The sequence below is a fragment of the Myxocyprinus asiaticus genome, chromosome 48, assembly GCF_019703515.2.
Source record: "Myxocyprinus asiaticus isolate MX2 ecotype Aquarium Trade chromosome 48, UBuf_Myxa_2, whole genome shotgun sequence".
Classification (NCBI taxonomy): domain Eukaryota; kingdom Metazoa; phylum Chordata; class Actinopteri; order Cypriniformes; family Catostomidae; genus Myxocyprinus; species Myxocyprinus asiaticus.
In genome coordinates this window covers 21,856,098-21,875,645 of record NC_059391.1, presented here as the reverse complement: position 1 = coordinate 21,875,645, position 19,548 = coordinate 21,856,098, and the positions used below count along the sequence as shown (strand labels likewise).

Here is a 19,548-nt window from a genome sequence, read left to right as displayed (position 1 = left end):
GACAGAAACAGATAATGGATTGCTTTAATGTCACAGGGCAAGGAACAGGGAAGAATATTGATTCGGCCCTCTTTCTCTTCTCTCAGCTTTTAGTAAGCTGATGGTGTGTATTTGATTTTGCTAGATGCATCAGGTTGTTTTTTTGGGTCTGGGTCATAATTTTACTAATATATACACTGGAGGCCAAAAGTTTGGAATAATGTATAGATTTTGCTGTTTCGGAAGGAAATTGGTACTTTAATTCACCAAAGTGGCATTCAGCTGATCACAAACTATAGTCAGGGCATTACTGATGTAAAAAACAGCACCATCACTATTTAAAAAAAGTCATTTTTGATCAAATCTAGACAGGCCCCATTTCCAGCAGCCATCACTCCAACACCTTATCCTTGAGTAATCATGCTAAATTGCTAATTTGGTACTAGAAAATCACTTGCCATTATATCAAACACGGCTGAAAGCTATTTGGTTCATTAAATGAAGCTTAACATTGTCTTTGTGTTTGTTTTTGTTTTTGAGTTGCCACAGTATGCAATAGACTGGCATATCTTAAGGTCAATATTAGGTCAAAAATGGCAAAAAAAAAAGAAACCGCTTTCTCTAGAAACTCGACAGTCAATCATTGTTTTGAGGAATGGAGGATATACAATACAGAAAGAGATGTGGAAGGCCAGATGTACAACTAAACAAGAGGATAAGTACATCAGAGTCTCTAGTTTGAGAAATAGACTCCTCACATGTCCTCAGCTGACAGCTTCATTGAATTCTACCCGCTCAACACCAGTTTCATGTACAACAGTAAAGAGAAGACTCAGGGGTGCAGGCCTTATGGGAAGAATTGCAAAGAAAAAGACACTTTTGAAACAGAAAAACAAAAAGAAAAGGTTAGAGTGGGCAAAGAAACACATACATTGGACAACAGATAATTGGAAAAGAGTGTTATGGATCTTAACACCATTGAACTTTTGTGGGATCAGCTAGACTGTAAGGTGCGAGAGAAGTGTCCGACAAGACCGCCACATCTATGGCAAGTGCTACAGGAAGTGTGGGGTGAAATGTCACCTGAGTATCTGGACAAACTGACAGCTGGAATGCCAAGGATCTGCAAAGCTGTCATTGCTGCACGCGGAAGATTTTTAGATGAGAACTCTTTGAAGTAGTTTAAGAAGTTCTGAACATTTTTTTCAAATTGTAATAGTAATTTTTCACATTATTAATGTCCTGACTATACTTTGTGATCAGTTTAATGCCACTTTGGTGAATAAAAGTACCAATTTCCTTCCGAAACAGCAAAATCTGTACATTATTCCAAACTTTTGGCCTCCAGTGGCCATGTGTGTGTGTGTGTGTGTGTGTGTGTGTATATATATATATATATATATATATATATATTAAAATCGAATACTTATATTTGCTAAATATATATCTTTAGCAAATATACGTTTTTGATTTTAGGATGAAATCTGGCCCAGACATGTTCTTCGACATTATTCCATGTTTAATTTAGTTTGTGTGTGTGTGTGCAGTTGAGATGTTGCAGGTTCTGGTGAATGGCAGTCTGGGAGGGGCCGTACAGGATGGTGTGTGCGCGACCGGGCCCGTGTCTTTGCCGCGACGGGCGGAAACCTTTGGAGGCTTTGACAGTCACCAGATGAACATCTCAAAGAGTAAAGGTGGGCATGTTTTCCATATGCGGGTGTGTGCGTGAGAGTGTTTGTGATGATGCTCGTGTGTGTAGGTGTTTCTTCCAGGTGAGATTGATCAGTGTGTTTGATCTCCTGCAGATGGAGATAGAGAGGAGACGGACGACTCAGCCGAGCTGCGGAGGACTGAGTCAGACAGCGTTTTAAAGAAGGTAATGACAGTTTTAAGTCAATCACAACTGTGTGTGTGTGTTTGTTTTCGACAGCTCATGATGGAAACAGCTGCAATAATTTTTATTCAGAATGGGATGCATGAAATACATTTAAGACAATATTTAAGAGTAAAATGTAAAAAAAGTGAAGCAAATTAATTTAATCAGTTAATTTCCTCACAAATTAAGTTCAGAAGTATATGTACACATCTATAATAATATAAAAAAAAATTGACTTATTAAAAATAAATAACATTTGCGTGAAGATCCCAGTAGATCAGCAGTTACAGAAATACTCAAACCAGCCCATCTGGCACCAACAATCATCCATGCGATTTATTTAATCAGCCAATCGTGTGACAGCAGTGCAGTGCATAAAATCATTCAGATACGGGTCAGGAGCTTCAGTTAATGTTCACATCAACCATCAGAATGGGGAAATAGTGATCTCAGTGATTTGGACCGTGGCATGATTGTTGGTGCCAGATGGGCTGGTTTGAGTATTTCTGTAACTGCTGATCTCCTGGGATTTTCAGGCACAACAGTCTCTAAAGTTTACTCAGAATGGCGCCAAAAACAAAAAACATCCAGTGAACGGCAGTTCTGTGGACAGAAATGTCTTGTTGATGAGAGAGATCAACAGAGAACTGCCAGACCGGTTCGAACTGACAAAGTCTACGGTAACTCAGATAACCACTCTGTACAATTGTGGTGAGAAGAATAGTATCTCAGAATGCTATTCTGACATGCGGGTTAGCGCTGTTTTGGCGTCACGAGGGGGACCTACACAATATTAGGCAGGTGGTTTTAAAGTTGCGACCGATCGGTGTATATATATTAAATGTAAATATGAATATTATTTATATTATCATTATACTGTATATTAATTTTATAAAATATTAAATTTAGTTTTATCAACGTGAAATAAAATGTATTTAAGTAATGTTAACTGACTTGAAATTTTACTATTTATGTTAATATTATATAAAATATTTAATGATTGATAATGATGCTGATGAACTTAAAACAGTTTATTTACTCTTGAATTCAAGGCAAAATATTTATGTAAATATAATAATACATTGCATGACATGAATATTGTTTTTATTTGATTATTAGTCTGCATATTATTATTGTTGTTATGATAAAATATTGCTGAAATTAAACTGTTGATTTACTTTGAAATTAAAGGCAAATTATTTATATATACATTATATGACTTGAAAATATTATTTGTATGTTTTATTGTTATACTGTATATTAATAAAAAAAATTATACTTTATAAACAGATTTTTAAAAATATGTGAAATGGCATATTTAACAAAGAAAAATGTTAAAGTACATCAGGAATTGATACGATTAAAAAAGTGTGCGTTGCATACCAGAGTAGAACCACGTGTTTGGAGGTTGATAAAGATTATGAAGACATGTTTATTGAATTTTTTTTTTTACTACATTTTGGAATAGCTTACATCATTGTATCATTCACAATAAGACCAGTAACATGCATTAAAAAAGTAAATTAACGTTGTTGAATCAACGGCTGCTATTCACTCTTATAACCAGTGCTGTTCTAAGACTCATTTCCAGTAAAGCCTGATTCATGTTTAGTCATTAGTTCATCACCATATGCTAAAGCCATTAGTGCTGTGCATTAGAATATATTTGCGCTATAGCACTCATAACCTGAAGTGAACTGTAGGTTTACACACACACTTGTATCTTAGAACATAACCATAGTAGCACAATAATGAGGACCCATTAAGCTTGTCCCCTGCCCTACAGCAGCAGAGTAATGTGACCCCATCATCGAAACTATGCCTCTTATTTCCGGCAGGTGCCCACAGTGCCATCTCAGAGAACATGTGGGTTAATAATTATTGATTTAGATACTCTCTTACCCAGTGCTTTGACCCTGTAACTGTCTCTCTTTTCCCAGACAAGCAACACCAACCCCCTGCTCCTACTCAAGAGGAACAATGAGGTAGGTTTTTATGTTTTTGATCATGTTAAAGGTGAAATAACTTCAGCTCACTGGACAGGGACCCTAGCTAGTATGTAGGGTGAAGAGACGCACATACATGAGCACATATTACTGTATAATCTTTATATCTCTACACACACAAATCCCCCCCTCAGTGTACTGTATAGAGATGTAAACGCTTTGGTTTTCTCAATCCTCTCTCACAGCAGATTCTTCAGAGTGTCGTTCATCTGCATGACCTGCTCAACACATTACAGGTGAGTCATTCAGTTCTCGTTTATTTCTTGCATTTTGCTCTGATGATGCCAGCAGAACTCATCCCTAGCGTGACAGAAGGAAGTGCATGAATAGAAATTTAATTTTTAAAATGCAGAGGTTTCATCTGTGGGCTTGTAATCAAGCAGAGTGCTTTATTATGTATTAAGATGCACTCAACACAAAATAGATTTATGCCATTGTTGATAGTGACCTTTTGTGGGTGATAGTTGGGCCTGACTGGTAAAGGTGCTCTGTGGCCACAAGATGGTCCTGTTTCACATGAATTTAGTTTTAGTCCACTAACATGCTCAGTTTAACCCTTGCCAATGGCATTATTGTTTTACTTATAGTTAATGAGAGATATAGTCATTTTCAGTAAGAGTTAGAAATGCGACATTGATCAATTTATACACTTTGTGGTAAAGTAGTGGTCCACATCTGATTTAAATCTGCTTTCTGCGCCCACGCAGGCTGTCGTTGTCCAGCAAGACACCTTCATTGAAGACCAACGCTATGCATTAAATACCCAGCCTTCTTCACGCCATCCCTCCATCTCCTCTACCTCATCCTGTTCCTCCTCCTCTTCGCGGCCCAGCTCACTGATCGAGCAGGAGAAACAGCGAAGTCTGGAGAAGCAGCGGCAGGAGGTCGCCTGCCTGCAGAAGCAGCAGGCCGCCCACGCCGAGGAGAGGAAGCGCAGGGAGAAGGAGTGGGAAGCACGGGAGCTTGAGCTGGCCCAGAGGGAGGCGCAGCTGCAAACCCAAGAGGAGGACGTGCAGAGGAGACACAAGATGCTGGAGGAGCAGAAACAAGACCTCCAGAGTCAGAAGGAAGAGTATCAGAGGGACCTGGCACGTCTCCGAGACAGCCAGAAGAAGCTGGAGAGAGAACGGGAGCAACTGCAGAGAGATGCCGAGCATATCAGACAAATAGAGGTGAGGAAGAAGATCCATCTATCTGTGCATCCAGGATGGATGGATGGATAGATAGACAGATAGATAGTGTTTGATAGATTATATTGTAAACATACAGTACATTTATATGTAATTATTCTCTCATGGTGCAGTATGTTTGCACGCAATCTGTTCCATTCCTCCTCAAAATTACATAACTGTTCTGTAATTATAAGAACACAAAAGGCCTGCAGTTTAAATGATGTAATTGTACCTTGTTTTAGTTTTTAAGTTCCCTTTTCCTGAAAACTCAAAATGATGTGAAATTTAACAGTACTGGTCAGAGTAACTTCAGTACATTTTAAGACCACTTTTCCCCTTTTTTTTTTTTTTAACTGTAATACACACAGAAAATACTGTAAAACAGTAATTTTTGTATTGAAATATGCATAAATTATAGGCAGTACAACAAAATATACGATTATTTATTAATGTATTAACATAGCCACCCTTGCATCTGTTTATTGGGTTATTTTTGCCCCATTTCTATAATTCTCTTTCGCTTGCAGGCACAGAGGAAGAACCGGTCCCCCTCCACCACGTCCGAGGACTCATCAAAGTTCCAGAGCTCTGGTTCATTGGACCGTGACCCCTCAGAGGTTGAGCTCTCCTCCTCTCCATCTGCCCGAGACTTCCTGTCCCGCATGGACTCCATACGCAAAGGGAAAAACCTCAACCCTTTCTCCTCTAACTCAAGCCAGAAGAGCCAGAACAGTGAGGCGCAGAGTCAGACCCACAGCCGTCTTCTGCAGCTGGCCAAACCCAAAGAGAAGAAGGACAAGAAGAAGAAGAAGAAGGGAAAAGGACAGCAGAGCCAGACTGCAGGTAGTGTACAGAAGCTTCAGTAGTTTTGTTGTAGAGTATTTAAAGATGACATGAAATCAGAATCAACCCTATTTACTCTATTGACAAATTTCCCTGGTCATATTTTGCATGATTGTGATATAAAAGTAACTTTTCCACCTCTGAAACGGCATTGTCCCTAACGTTAGTCGCAATTCAGCTGCAGGTCACAATAGAAAGTTAAGGAAACAAACACAGCAAATAAAGCGAATCAACAGCGGGTAAAATAGTGAAGTCTTCCTCGGATGTCATGTGTGTTATTTACACAAGTGTCACAGGAAATTTACGTTGCTGTGGAGAAAGCTGCTTACTGCCTGAGCCGCATGCATACGGGAGTAAAGTGTACTTCGCTTATACAGTGTATGTAAACCGGAACGCTGTTTTCTCGTAATAACTCGCTTTTTCGCAATAAGCCGTTTCTTGTGTCCATGTAAATGTAGTCATTGTAGCCTCACATTGATGATCCAATCAGATCCCAGTAGAGAAAATCAAGACATGATCCGTATTATTTCCTGCTGCATATTTCGTTTCACAAGGAAATATGTCACAATACTAAAGTTAAATGCATTGTTAATGCCATTTCATGTTGTTTGCTTATAAGAGCTAATGCCCTGGCTAAACCGGGCGTGGCCATTGACACAACACAACGACTTTAGACTGTCTACACTGAACAATAACACAAACGTTCTAAACCGTTTATTTGTGTTGTTGCCAGTAGCAGCGCCAGCGCGTGCAGCGCAAAATGGAACAGGACTGACGCAACTGACTCCAGTGTAGACAGCATAATTTATTCCAATGGGTTCTGTTGCTTTTGATGTGACATGCTGCTTGCGTCCAGTGTAGACAGGATGTCATGTGTAACCAAGATATGTCTCCAAGATATTTTAAAGGTACACTATGGTAGATTTCTCATGTACTACAGTATTTCAATAGAAATTATCAAAATACCATTATCAAGCCAGATGTTGTCCGTGTGTCTAGACAAATTGGGCTGAACGTGGATGGCTGATGAAATTTTTTTTAGCTGCGTGCACTGCGCAAAAGACATAGCGGCATACAGAAAACGTCTCTGTTACGTACGTAACCTTGGTTCCTTGAGGGGAACGAGATGCTGCATATGATCGCTATGGGACACCATCCTAGTGTCACATGGTCTGAAGCCCTTATACAATCACGCCAATTTATTGGCTGATGGCACTTAAGCTACACCTCTTAGGGAGCTACGTCACGGGCTCCATAAAGGCTCTCGCTTTCTTGCCATCGAGTCAGATTTTCTACAAAAGGCACGAGCCTATGCAGCTGATAGAGAGTATGGTCAGATACGCAGCGTCTCGTTCCCCTCAGGGAACCATGGTTACGTACGTAACCGAGATGTTCCCTTTTGTAGAACTTAAGCTGCGTATGATTGCTGTGGGAATGAAATACATTAATGCCATGTGAACAGTAAAATGCAAAGAGTGTGACAAGCATACAGTGGTGCACAAGCGAGCTAAAGAGTCTAAATTAAAGGAATTATGAATTTACTCCTGTTCCAACAGAGAGAACCTCGGAGGCAGGAGTCAAACCCTTGTCCAGATTATAAAATCTAACAAATGTAACAGAGAGGACCACCCTGCTGCTATACAAATGTCCTCCAAAGATGCACCTCTAGCCAAAGCCCATGAGGATGCCATGCTCCTTGTAGAATGGGCTTGAATACCCGAAGGCGAAGTTAAACCATGCGTTTCGTAAGCACTCAAAACTGCATCAGTAAACTAATGAGACAGTCTTTGCTTGGACACCGAAACACCTCTGTTGAGGCCATCAAAGCACACAAACAACTGTTCTGACTTACGCCACTGGCTAGTACGGTTAACATAAACTCACAGTGCCCGAACTGGGCAAAGCATATGTAACATTTCATGCTCCTCTGACTCAAATAGGGGAGGAGAGAAAGCCTGAAAATTAATGGTCTGCAAGCGAAATGACGTAGAAATAACTTTGGGTAAATAGCCCAAATGAGGTATTAACACATACCTTGAACACCCTGGCACAAAATCCTTACACAAGGGATTGATCGACAGGGCATGCAAGTCCCAGACTCTCTTAAACGATGCCAATGCCACTAGCAGTGAATCGAGGGAAAGTCCAAATGGAGCCAGTGAGCTCAAAGGCATTCCTTAACGCGATGTGCTTGGTTGGACTTCAAAAGCATTGTGTGTAGATACAACAGCTGTCTGAAAAAAGCAAAATACATGCTGCCATCGAAAACTTTAGCAGAGATCGAGTAGTGCGCTTCTCTTCTCTCGCCAGAATCCCCGTGTGATCCACGAAACGGGCGAAAGAAAAAACAAGTTAAAATACCTCACATCTCCTGATAGAATCCCGACAGAATAATGGCACAGACGAAGCACTCCACGTGTTGGTTTGCCATCACACAGTTAGGGAATATTCTCTTATTCCAGCACCATCATTCTGCGGCCAGGCTCACCGATCAATGCATGATCCCCTCCGCCACGAGCAGCGCTTCGGACGGGGAGGGGAGACAGAGAGAGGCCGAGACCGCTCCTCCATTGCCTTGTTCATGTGCATTCTCCCAGAACGACACAGAAAAAAAACAATAGGGACAAAGGGGCCAATTTTTACCGTCCAAAGACGAATTCTCTCATACAGTGTTTTATAATGGTGACGGCTCACGATGCGCATGGTCTCTCGCACGCGTTGTTTGTTAGAAAATGGCCACTGAGCAAGGCCTCATAGCATGTCTGACAAGACTCACGCTTTCGCTCAGGGGGAGGGTGACATACATAAGGAGGATTCCGGTGTCCGTTTGCACTCCTGTCTTCTCAGACACAAAGTCGAAATCCCAAATGGCTCCAGCACACAGAGATCCAAATCTGGAGGCCGTAGAACTGGAAAAGTGGGGATAACGCCTCATGGTGAGAAATTGTGAGCCTCGTCGAAGCACCATTGTCCTCGTCGGTCCCTTGTAATGTTTGGTAAAAAAACACATTAAAATTGCTCTGAAATTCACGCTGTCTCAACGATGTCCTTTCGTGTTTGCCACTCAAAAGGGAGAAAAATTATTCTCACTTCGATGTGAGTCGCTAGAAAACAAACACAGACTTAGAAAATTCATGCACTGAAGAACATAAAATCTGACTCGATGGCGTGAAAGTGAGCACCCATGACATAGCTCCCTAGAGGGCATCGCTTAATCGCCATCAGCCAATAAATGTGTGTGATTGCATTAGGGCTTCCGACCACGTGACACTCGGACGGTGTCCCATAGCGATCATACACAAAAGGGAACCAATGTGTAGTGCAGCAGTATTCTTTTAGACAAATTTTCAAGCGGTTTTCAATAGGGCTGTTGATTTAACGTGTTAATGTAGTGTGATTATCTAAAAAAATTAATACAACTAATCATGCCCCCTGACCTTGCGTAAAATTTGTAATAAGAAATTCTCCTACCATCATAGAAATTCAAGCTTGAAGTACTGCCTTGCAATATCATTTATCTGAAGTATTATATTTATATTGTTTATAATTTTATTTTTTCACTAAATTATCTTTATTTAGGGCTGTTTCTCTGTAATTATTGAAATAAGCGATTAATTTTACTAATCAGCACATCATTAGCGATTGACAGCCCTAGTTTTCAAAGAAAAAAAAGTTGTGATCTGAATTCTCTCTCTCTCTCTCTCTACTCTCTCTCTCTCTCTCTACCTCTCTCTCTCTACAGAATCTCAGAGCACTGTGGTTCCAGATGCTAACACAGATGGCGAGATCTTTTTCTGCTGATACGGCCCTCCATCATCCGCTGTGCCTCTGTGCTGGGGCCACTGGTCTCTCGTTGTGGACTGTAAACTAGAGTCCAGAAGTAGTCCTGGTTACCCCCCTCCCCGGACAGGAAGTTTAAACTGAGCATTTCCTGTGACCCAATTTTCATTGGTGGCCAGCACAGTGCCTTCCATCACGATTTCTTTTCTGAAGAAGACTGTGTGCAATGGTTTTGGGGAACAATATGTGTCAAATATGACCACCATTGGCACTTTTTCCACACACTGACTGACTTTGAAGAAAAATTTCTAATTGCAGTTGGTGTCACACTGGGAGAGAGCTGGCTTTAGAAGAGTAGAAAAGTCTCCTTTGGACACTCTTCATTTCACCGAAGGACATTTGACTAATGAAGATACTAATAATCAGTGAGTGAACTCGAATAGCAGTTTGCAATGCAGTGACTACGTTTCTACACCTTTCCATGTTTTCCATTTCATACCTGTCATGTTACTCTGTTTCCTTAAATAGTTTTTTATTTTCTTCTTTTTGTTCTTCTATAATGCGTCCTAACCAGATGTCACATGATAAAGCGACAAGCAGTACAAGATCATTAGTCCATGTAATTCTGGGTTTTGTCGTAACCAGTCGTGACAAGTGAAGCGTGATTTTTTTTTTTTTTTTTTTTTTTACGATCACTTGATTTCTATTTCTGCTGAGTCACTCTGGGTAGCTCTGCCCACTGTGAACTGTCCCACTCTTTTTACTGTACATTTAACATCCAGTATCTTCTGATTGGCTGTGATTGTGTTACGTCGCATAGCAGTTTTGTGTACCCAAATTGCTTGTCGCTGAAAACTTTGCATTGCATTTGTTTAGGACATGTGTGAAACTAAACTTAAGGTGCTGGCTTAAGTGCAGTGCCAGGGTTGTTTTTATTCCCTTTTGCAGTTCATCATAAATGGTTGCAACATACCTTTTATGAATTCAAGGGATACATTTGAAAGCAGTTTAATGAGCATGAGATAAATTTAAGTGCAAAAGAGTGTATTGCAGTAAAGGGATGTTGTTGTTTTTTTATTTATTTATTTTGTTTATCACGTTTCCATCCCTAAGTGACTGAAAGAAAGTATGTTTTGTGTAATTGAAAAGATAACAAAGAGAATGATTTGTTTCTTCTAAACCCCACACTTTCTTTTTTCTTGTAAGCCGCAATGCAATTTTAATCCATAGCACTTTAAAAGCACATTGTCAAGTGGAAAAAAAATGGCTAGCTTTAAGACTAGACAATCGATCAGCTCCACTTAACTGGTAAACAGCCTCCTCTGTATGCGGAGGAAAACAAGAGGTTTTATTTGACAATCTCTTACTGTACCATATGAATGTTATTGTAAATTTGTTCAACCAAACATAAAGCTAGCTTTCACGTAAGCTACCAAATGAGTGGATGTTTTAACGGCAGTATTTTGTTTTCCTTTTTTTTTTTTATAGAATCTGAAAAGTCGAATTGAACAAGATGAGGGAATCAGCTTTATTAGTTTAAGGATTTACAATCATTTGTGTTAGCCGTTAGGTATCGCAAAATGCAGTTACCACCCAGAAACACTCGAATTTCCACTGCAGACATATTTGTTTTGCTTGACAGGCCAATGTGCTAAAGTTATGAGTATACATTGAGTATGTGTATTAAAATTGGATTGTACCCTCTAACTAGATCTTGGCCATTAAAAAAGCCCTCGCCTGCTGGCCAGGCTCACAGTTCTGTTGAACATAAGGAAATATTTTAAGAATCCAGATAAAAGTGTTAATTTAAGCTTTATGCTATGTTTTTGAACTTCTACCTAACATGCCTCTCAAATTTGTTAGAGTGATGAATCATTTATTAAAAAATACCCATTGACTCCTCTTTGGATTTAATTCATTTATTTGAGAAAATTGTAAGACTATTGTTCAGCATATTCCACAGAGGAAATATAGCTGCTGATGGTGAGGGATTCTGCATGCTGTTATGAATTAAACCTGGTGCTAAACTGAGTGAAAAAATGCCTTGACCATCAGAGGGCGCTGTGGCAATGTTCATTGGGGAAAAATATAAAACAATCTTTTCTTCTGTCATACCTGAAGAGTAACCACCACTCAAGCTTTTGACATTTTTGACTCCACATCAACACAGCATTGTGTTTGTTGATTAATCATTCCTTGTTCCGTTGTGGCATTTGTTGTCACCCAGCAATTGGGAGAAATTATAGTACTTGAGGCTGATGCTCACATTCTTTAACGTGCCTTAACAAATGTTCCCCAGATCCTACAGTGTTTGTTGGTTCCTTTTCACTGCCAAATCATCCTTTGGGGAACACTCAAGATGAATTCTTACTAGCACACGTGTAGCTTCATGGAAGTGTTCTCTCTTTGATTTGCCATGAGAAATGCAGTAGAGAAGAATCTGAATCGTCAACACGTAAATACAAATCAAACTTGGAGATGTCTGCTTTGGAAAGTAAACAATGGTTACGTAGAGGTGCAGTCATTTCTTGTCAAATTTTGTGTGAAAAGGGGCAAAAATACCACAAATATTGTAAATATCTGTAATGTAAAAAAAAAAAAAAAAAGTATTAATTATGGATTTTCTTTTTGTGATTTGATTAAAGCTTTTTATAACTAGCTTTATTTATCAGCATTCTCTGTTTGGAGATATGACAAATGTAAATTAAAAATTACCTTAATAAATAATTGTTGTATGTCAATCTGTGGTCATAGTTATTTTATACATGTCGAAAGCTTAATGTACGATGGGAATGGTGACGCGACGTCTTTTTTTCCTCCCCGGATCTATTCAGTTATTCAAAAGTACATTTAAAAAATGCAATTCACACAAAACAATAGCTTGAATACAGCTCTGCTATGATGAACATGTTTTTTAATTTCTGAGAGAGAGAGAGAGAGAGAGAGAGAGAGAGAGAGAGAGAGAGAGAGAGAGAGAGAGAGAGAGAGAGAGAGAGAGAGAGAGAGAGAGAGAGAGAGAGAGAGATTGAGATTGTGGTGGCAGCGTAGTGGGCTAAAGCACATAACTGGTAATCAGAAGATTGCCGGTTCGATCCCCACAGCCACCACCATTGTATCCTTGAGCAAGGCACTTAACTCCAGGTTGCTCGGGGGGGATTGTCCTTGTAATAAGTGCACTGTAAGTTGCTTTGGATAAAAGCATCTGCCAAATGCTTGTGTGTGTGTGTGTGTATATATATATATATATATATATATATATATATAACTTCACAAACAGTCATGAGGATCTAAAGGGGTCTTTTTTTTTTTTTTTACCTGACTTTGTTTTGATGGCCAAAACATATATATATATATATCAGGCACCAACAATCATCCATGCAATAATGTAATCAGCCAATCGTGTGGCAGCAGTGCATAAAATCATTAAGATACAGGTCAGGAGCTTCAGTTAATGTTCACATCAACCATCAGAATGGGGAAAAAATGGACCGTGGCATGATTGTTGGTGCCAGATGGGCTGGTTTGAGTATTTTTGTAACTGCTTATCTCCTGGGATTTTCATGCACAACAGTCTCTAGAATTTAATCCGAGTGGTGCCAAAACCAAAAAACATCCAGTGAGCGGCAGTTCTGTGGATGGAAATGCCTTGTTGATGAGAGAGGTCAACAGAGAATGGCCAGACTGGTTTGAACTGACAAAGTCTACAGTAACTCAGATAGCCGCACTGTACAATTGTGGTGAGGAGAATAGCATCACAGAATGCTATTCTGAGATGCGGGTTGGCACTGTTTTGGTGGCACGAGGGGGTCCTACACAATATTAGGCAGGTGGTTTTAATGATGTGGCTGATCGGTGTATATATGTAAGGGATAATCCATGGCTAGCTGTGCATAAACAATTTTAAATACACGATGTGGAGGCGAAGAACCACCCGATGTGAAGCGGAGGGTGGTTGCCTCTGAGAAGTACGCTTATACCATGGACACTTAGCAGAAATGTTTAGTTACAGCTGTAATATATATATATTTATATATATATATATATATATATATATATATATATATATATATATTTTTTTTTTTTTTTTTTTTGCAGTGCAAATTTTGACTTAAAGAATAAAATATAATGGCTAATTTTATCTAAGGGCCGTTAGATCTGCAGCTCTGCCTGTTCTAAATCAGACACAGAGAAAAAGTAGTGACCACACACTTGGTCAAAACTGTGAATTTAATTGCATAATCCCGAAATAATAATATCCACAGAATGTAGAGGGGTTGGCACTCCAGATAAAATGTATTATTTAATTTTTATTCAATGTCATTTTCACATTAATGTGGAAAAACTGACATTACAAATGTGGTAGTGACAGTAAAAGTAGCACTTTCTGTATAATAAGGGGGAAACCATTCAAAACACTGGAACCTGCAGATCTGGACCTCTGAGACATCGGTGTGGTATGCATCAAGGCTGCAAGATTGACTAAATTAAAGAAATCGCAATTCGTCCTTGCAGGGTAGCGCTTCACCACAAACAAACAGCGCTTCTCCTTCAGCGTTTGAGTCAGAGATGTGGGAGCGCTAGGGGGCCTCTAGTGGCTATAGGCGGCACTTCAGCACAGAAACATAATATACACAACACATTACAGAATAAATCGTCTTGCTGGACAGCGAAAGACGCATTTAATAGGTCCTGATTTCAGTTTCTCACCCTCTGTGCAAAACAAGCTGAATTCCATTATATTAGCTATGCTGATGAAAACAAGGAAATGTTTTCAATTGCTATAGTTCACTCTGCTTGATATGTAATGTTATGTTGCTACAAACAGGGCATTAATATTGAATGGTGATTAAATCTGACCAGAACTATCTGTGCATTCAATGGTTTGAACTGCATGCATTCCAGCCAGTCAAATGGAGTAACCCTAAAAAAACTTCTTGATATTTGTGACAAAAATGCATGATATTTGTAAAATATATCTAAAACATTTTTTACCTTAATGTTTGAAAAGTGAAATTAAGTTGCTTGTATGTTCAAGGTGCAAGGAAAGAATTTTAACATCTTATACTTGGTTAAACCATCTGACATTCATTAAACCAAATTTAGTAGAAAATGCAATTAAGTAAATGTTTTTTGCAAAAATTTATGAGACCAACATGGACACAATGATTAGATGTCTATGAACTTGACATGTTTTTTTTTTTAAAAACTAGATTTTTACAAGATTTTACATTTTTATCGTCAATGGCCATATACACCCCTTTATGGCTATTGCAGTTGTATTTCAAAATTACTGAGTTTATGATGGGTTTTAATTGACAGACGCCAGTTGCTCAGGCAGCATGCTTGATTGGACCACCTGTTGCTAGTTTCTCTTCCTGTTGTCTTATCCAGCTCAATGTTGTCCATCACATGGCATTCCCAGCACTGTCGCCTCTCCGCAGCAGTAGACACCAAAATGAACCTGTCCGTCCTGCTTTGAGATTTGCGCCTGCCTCCTAAATGCCTTGTTTTTCTCAAAAGGTTGGCTGGATGTGTTGGAAGGAGGGCCATGGCATCTCTCCCTTTTGGACTCCATTGACTCTGCCTTTGTTCCTGTTCCCAAGTTCCCCTGCTCTTTTGGCAAGCACAAAGGTAGGACACAATGCTCGGAGATAATGCTAAACTGAAAAGAACTAGTTCCTTGTCAGATTAAAGACGGGATGTTCATTTTTGGGGTAGTTGTTTACAAGGTGATTATCCATCCTTGAAGGAATGCTCCCATCTTTATTCAGATAACTTGATTCCGAGATTTAGTAGCTTTTACAAGCAACAGACGCATTTGCTTTTGTGTTGCTGAGGCTGTTATTCTGCATCTTAACATTCTGCCTAACATCTCATCATCTCAAAGATGAGTAAATTATGACTTTTTTTTATTTTTTTATTTTTTATTAAACTAGCTCCTTAAGGTGCTAAAGAAGGAAAATGTTGTAGATTGACATGGTTTATGGACAAAACCATATCTAGCTCAAATAATAAAGTTCAAAGTCTGAGGCATCTCATTGGTCCGCTTTGCTTTTTTCACCATTCTTTTCATTTTGAGTTTGTGACCTGCAATGTGACCAATCCTAGTATGAATGGTTGCCTTACTACAACAATGATTTTTTTTTTGTACAGTGACAAAAGGCAGTATGTCAAGTCCCAGTAATGGTTATGTTGGTATTTGAAGGTAATGTCACAGTATCCTTCATTGTTTTTCTTCCTGGTAAGGTTGTTTTGTTGATCTGTTAATTTTTTTTTCTTTATCTCTCTTTCTCTCGCTTTGCAGAGAGAACAAAGGATCCACATGCAACCTAGAGAAACCTGAGACTTTGTTGTGCAATGACAGTCCGTGTATAAATATCAGTTGTATGTGAGGGAGAACAATGGCTCTGTGCTGCTTGTGTTTTCCGATCCAGACATGAGGGATTGTGGCCTTTCATATGAAATGAAGAACAGATTTCACAAGAATGTTGTTTGGGTTTCTTTAGTACAAGGCTTTGATGGCTATCTGATCATTTCCTCTCACGTGTGACATCTCATCTTGTACATATTGTGGAATGTTGTACTGTGTTTATGTTGTCCTATTACTGTATATCCTGTTGATAGATGTTAGATTTTGTGGTCCAAGTTTAATAAACCCATTCCTGCTGACAAAACAAAATTCTTAAACTGGTGTTTGCTGGTCTTGGCAGGTTTTAAGATGTTCTAGCTGGGCTCCCATCTTGGACAAGCTGGTTTTCAGATGGTCTCCCTTTCCTGTTCAAGCTGGTCTTCAGCCCTTCTCTCATTCCTGTTTAAGCTGGTCTAGCTGATATTTTTTTTTTTTTTTTAATTTTTTTTTTTTTTTTCATCCTGGTCAAGATGGTCTTTTAGCTGGTCTTCCATCCTGATTAAGCTGGTCTTGCTGGTCTCACAATCTGGTCAAGATGGTCTTCAACTGGTCTCCCATCCTGATTAAGCTGGTCTTGCCAGTCTTCCATCCGGTTTAAGCTGGTCTATGGCTGGTCTTCCATCCTCATCAAGATGGTCTTCAGCTGGTCTCCCATCCTGTTTAACCTGGTCTTGCTTGTCTCTGAACCTTGTCAAGATGGTCTATAGTTGGTCTTGCTGGTCCTGCATCCTCATCAAGATGGACTTCAGCTGGTCTCCCATCCTGGTCAAGCTAGAATTGCTGGTCCCGCATCCTTATCAAGATGGTCTTCAGCTGGTCTCCCATCCTGTTCAAGCTGGTCATGCTGGTCCCCCATCCTCATCAAGATGGTCTTCAGCTGGTCTCCCATCCTGTTCAAGCTGGTTTTGCTGGTCTCCCATCCTAGCCAAGATGGTGCTCGGCTTGTTTAAGCCTGCGTCACAATAGAAGACTCCAAACAAGTTGATTTTGGCCAAGGGTGTCACACTTGCCGACTATTGCTGAGATCTAGCGCTTTTCAGTTGGTGGCATGTCACACTTACCCAATGGTGGAGGGATGACAGACATGACTCCACCCCCCTCCCACCCCCAACTCTCTTTCTCTGATTCCATGTGAAGCTTGCGGAAATAACACGAGTACCATGTGAACATAAAAAAAAATGTAATAGAGTGATTTAGGATGTGATTCATGGAGTTACTTTACCTTGTGAATGTGTGTGATTGACCAGGATGGGATGCCAGATAAGACCAGCGAACCATCTTAGGCTGGTTTAAGCCATTTTTCAGGACAGGATTACAGAAACCAATGAGACATATCATTAAATCAAATCAAGACTGACATTCAATGAGCACAAAAACGCAGTTAAATTTTATATCAGTGTTGATGCATGGCTATATGTTTGAAAATTACACTAAATTTACTTAGTGGTACTATTGCATGGCACTTGAGATTGCTTTTTTGAGATCATCTAGAGGTTTAGTGGTCTGACTCATCAAAGTGCCTCGCTATTGGCGATGTCTGCAGAAATGTGTCAGCTGCAATTTACAGTAAGGCTGTATTTGGAATAGCATACTACTTTTACCATTAATACTTAATATAAATGTTCTATATGTATAGACTACCTGGATGTCCCACTACATTTGCCAAAATTAAGCAGTAAGCAAAAGAGCTTACTGCGTGGATCACTTTATCCCACAATGTAATGCGCTCACCATGACCTTCCATTTCCGGTGTGATGGATAAAATGGAAGTAATATCAGCCACGATTTTTTTGGCATCTTTATTGACTCATTATTTGATAGTAAAATTGAATTAAAAACCACATGAGGTTTACATGAGATTTGAAATCATTGGGTTATTCCCTGCTTTTGATGTTAATACGTTAACAGGCATTCACACAACACTTGCACACATAAGCCAGTAAGAATGCCAGTAAAGGTTTTTACGTGCATTGCAAAATGGGGGTAATAAAAAAAAATTAAAAAAAAGGCAAAATTCTGTGTCGATCGTTTTTGCTTAAACCGTTTATTATCTTACTCCGATAAAGGAACACTGTGTAGGGCCGTCACATGAGCTTGCACATTGTCAACTTTAAGCATATTCGATCTAAGTGCACCTGTATCATACTACTGTTTGAAATATTTCCTTGATTAACATACATATACAGTGTACAGTATATATTACACAGAATTCAATATATAGTAAGCTAGAATATATAATACTCCGAAATGGTCTGAAAAATTCGACTTTAATGTCTCTGGTGCACCAATCATTAAATGTTTGCATGTTGTTGTTGTGGTTTTTTTTACATACCACAGCAATTGGTAAGACAACATCTGTTTTTGGGATGGATTACTGTCTGATTGCTTTGTTTTATGAAACGAGTCTTTAACTGGCTGGACAGGCATTGTAAAACCACCATCCCCTGCCAGCTCAATCCTGCGCTCTTCGGTTCTGTTTATCTTTCCCATGCTGCCCGGTGCTCTCATATACCGTCTATCTCTCCATCTGTCTGTAGCAGTGATATTGAGGCACTCCATCACTGTCTGTGGTACTGCAGGGAGGAAAGGAGGATGTGTTTCATTCATCTATCTCCAGGGCTCTGCTGCACCTCTCTCCCCTTCTCCTGTGGTCCTGATGAAACTGCGGTGCTCAAGCTTCATCATTCAGTTTCCTGCTGCCCCTTGGCTCTCATCAGCTGTAATCATATTTCACCTGCTACCTTAAATCAGCAGGCTTGTGCTGTCTTTGCTGGCCTTTTGTTTCAGATTTTCACTCTATTTGCAGCCATTGTCTTGTATCTCTTTGTCTATCCCTGGCTAAAAAAAAAAGAAACAAAAATGGTGATGTTTACAGAATTCCTATAGTTCGTTCATTCTATCAATCCATTATTTGTTTTTATTGTTCGTGTGTTCATTCTATAGATCTACTATTCAATCGTTTGGTCTATCATTTGTCCTTTTAATCTGTCTATCGTTCGTTCATTCTATCAATCCATTGTTCGTTTTATTGTTTGTTCGTTTGTTCATTCTATTGATATTATTCAGTCATTTGATCTATCATTCATTATTTTTCTGTCTCGTTCATTATCAATCCATCATTCGTTCGTAAAATCTCGTTCTATTTATAGTTTAAGTTGTTTGTCCTATTGTTCATTCTATCAACTCACTGTTTTTTTACTTCTCTTTGCTTGATCTCGTTTTATCGGTCGTTCTATTAAACCAGCTATCATTCATTTGTTATCATTTGCTCATTCTCTTTCATTCCTTCTATTGAACTATGGTTAGTTGGTTAGTTTTATTAAACTATTGTTCGTTCTATCATTTGCTCAATCTATCATTCTATTGATTTATTATTCTATCTTTTGTTCATTTAATCTATTTTGTTTTGTAATATTGTGACCAAATCAGACCTGAAAACAACACAAAACATTTGTAACTGCTGAATGAGAGATGTTTACAATG

General features: G+C 39.2%; 2 protein-coding genes across 10 annotated transcripts in view; one reads left to right on the top strand and one right to left on the bottom strand.

Moving 5' to 3' along the window:
• Positions 1-12,397, top strand: part of LOC127437827 (A-kinase anchor protein 13-like) — a 136,674-nt gene extending 124,277 nt beyond the window's left edge. For 8 of the 9 annotated variants that reach the window (XM_051693031.1, XM_051693033.1, XM_051693026.1 and 5 more), the window contains 7 exons: positions 1,527-1,673; positions 1,785-1,855; positions 3,796-3,840; positions 4,047-4,097; positions 4,569-5,033; positions 5,561-5,876; positions 9,619-12,397. In XM_051693031.1, coding sequence (XP_051548991.1) covers positions 1,527-1,673; positions 1,785-1,855; positions 3,796-3,840; positions 4,047-4,097; positions 4,569-5,033; positions 5,561-5,876; positions 9,619-9,677 — 1,154 coding nt within the window. In that variant the 3' untranslated portion in view covers positions 9,678-12,397. The remainder of the gene's footprint in view (positions 1-1,526; positions 1,674-1,784; positions 1,856-3,795; positions 3,841-4,046; positions 4,098-4,568; positions 5,034-5,560; positions 5,877-9,618) is intronic. The other variant, XM_051693028.1, reaches the window with a different exon arrangement.
• A 3,243-nt stretch (positions 12,398-15,640) lies between these two features.
• Positions 15,641-19,548, bottom strand: part of LOC127437833 (kelch-like protein 25) — a 59,519-nt gene continuing 55,611 nt past the window's right edge. Inside the window, exon 4 of the mRNA XM_051693044.1 lies at positions 15,641-18,903. The gene's annotated coding sequence lies outside the window, so the exon portion shown is untranslated. The remainder of the gene's footprint in view (positions 18,904-19,548) is intronic.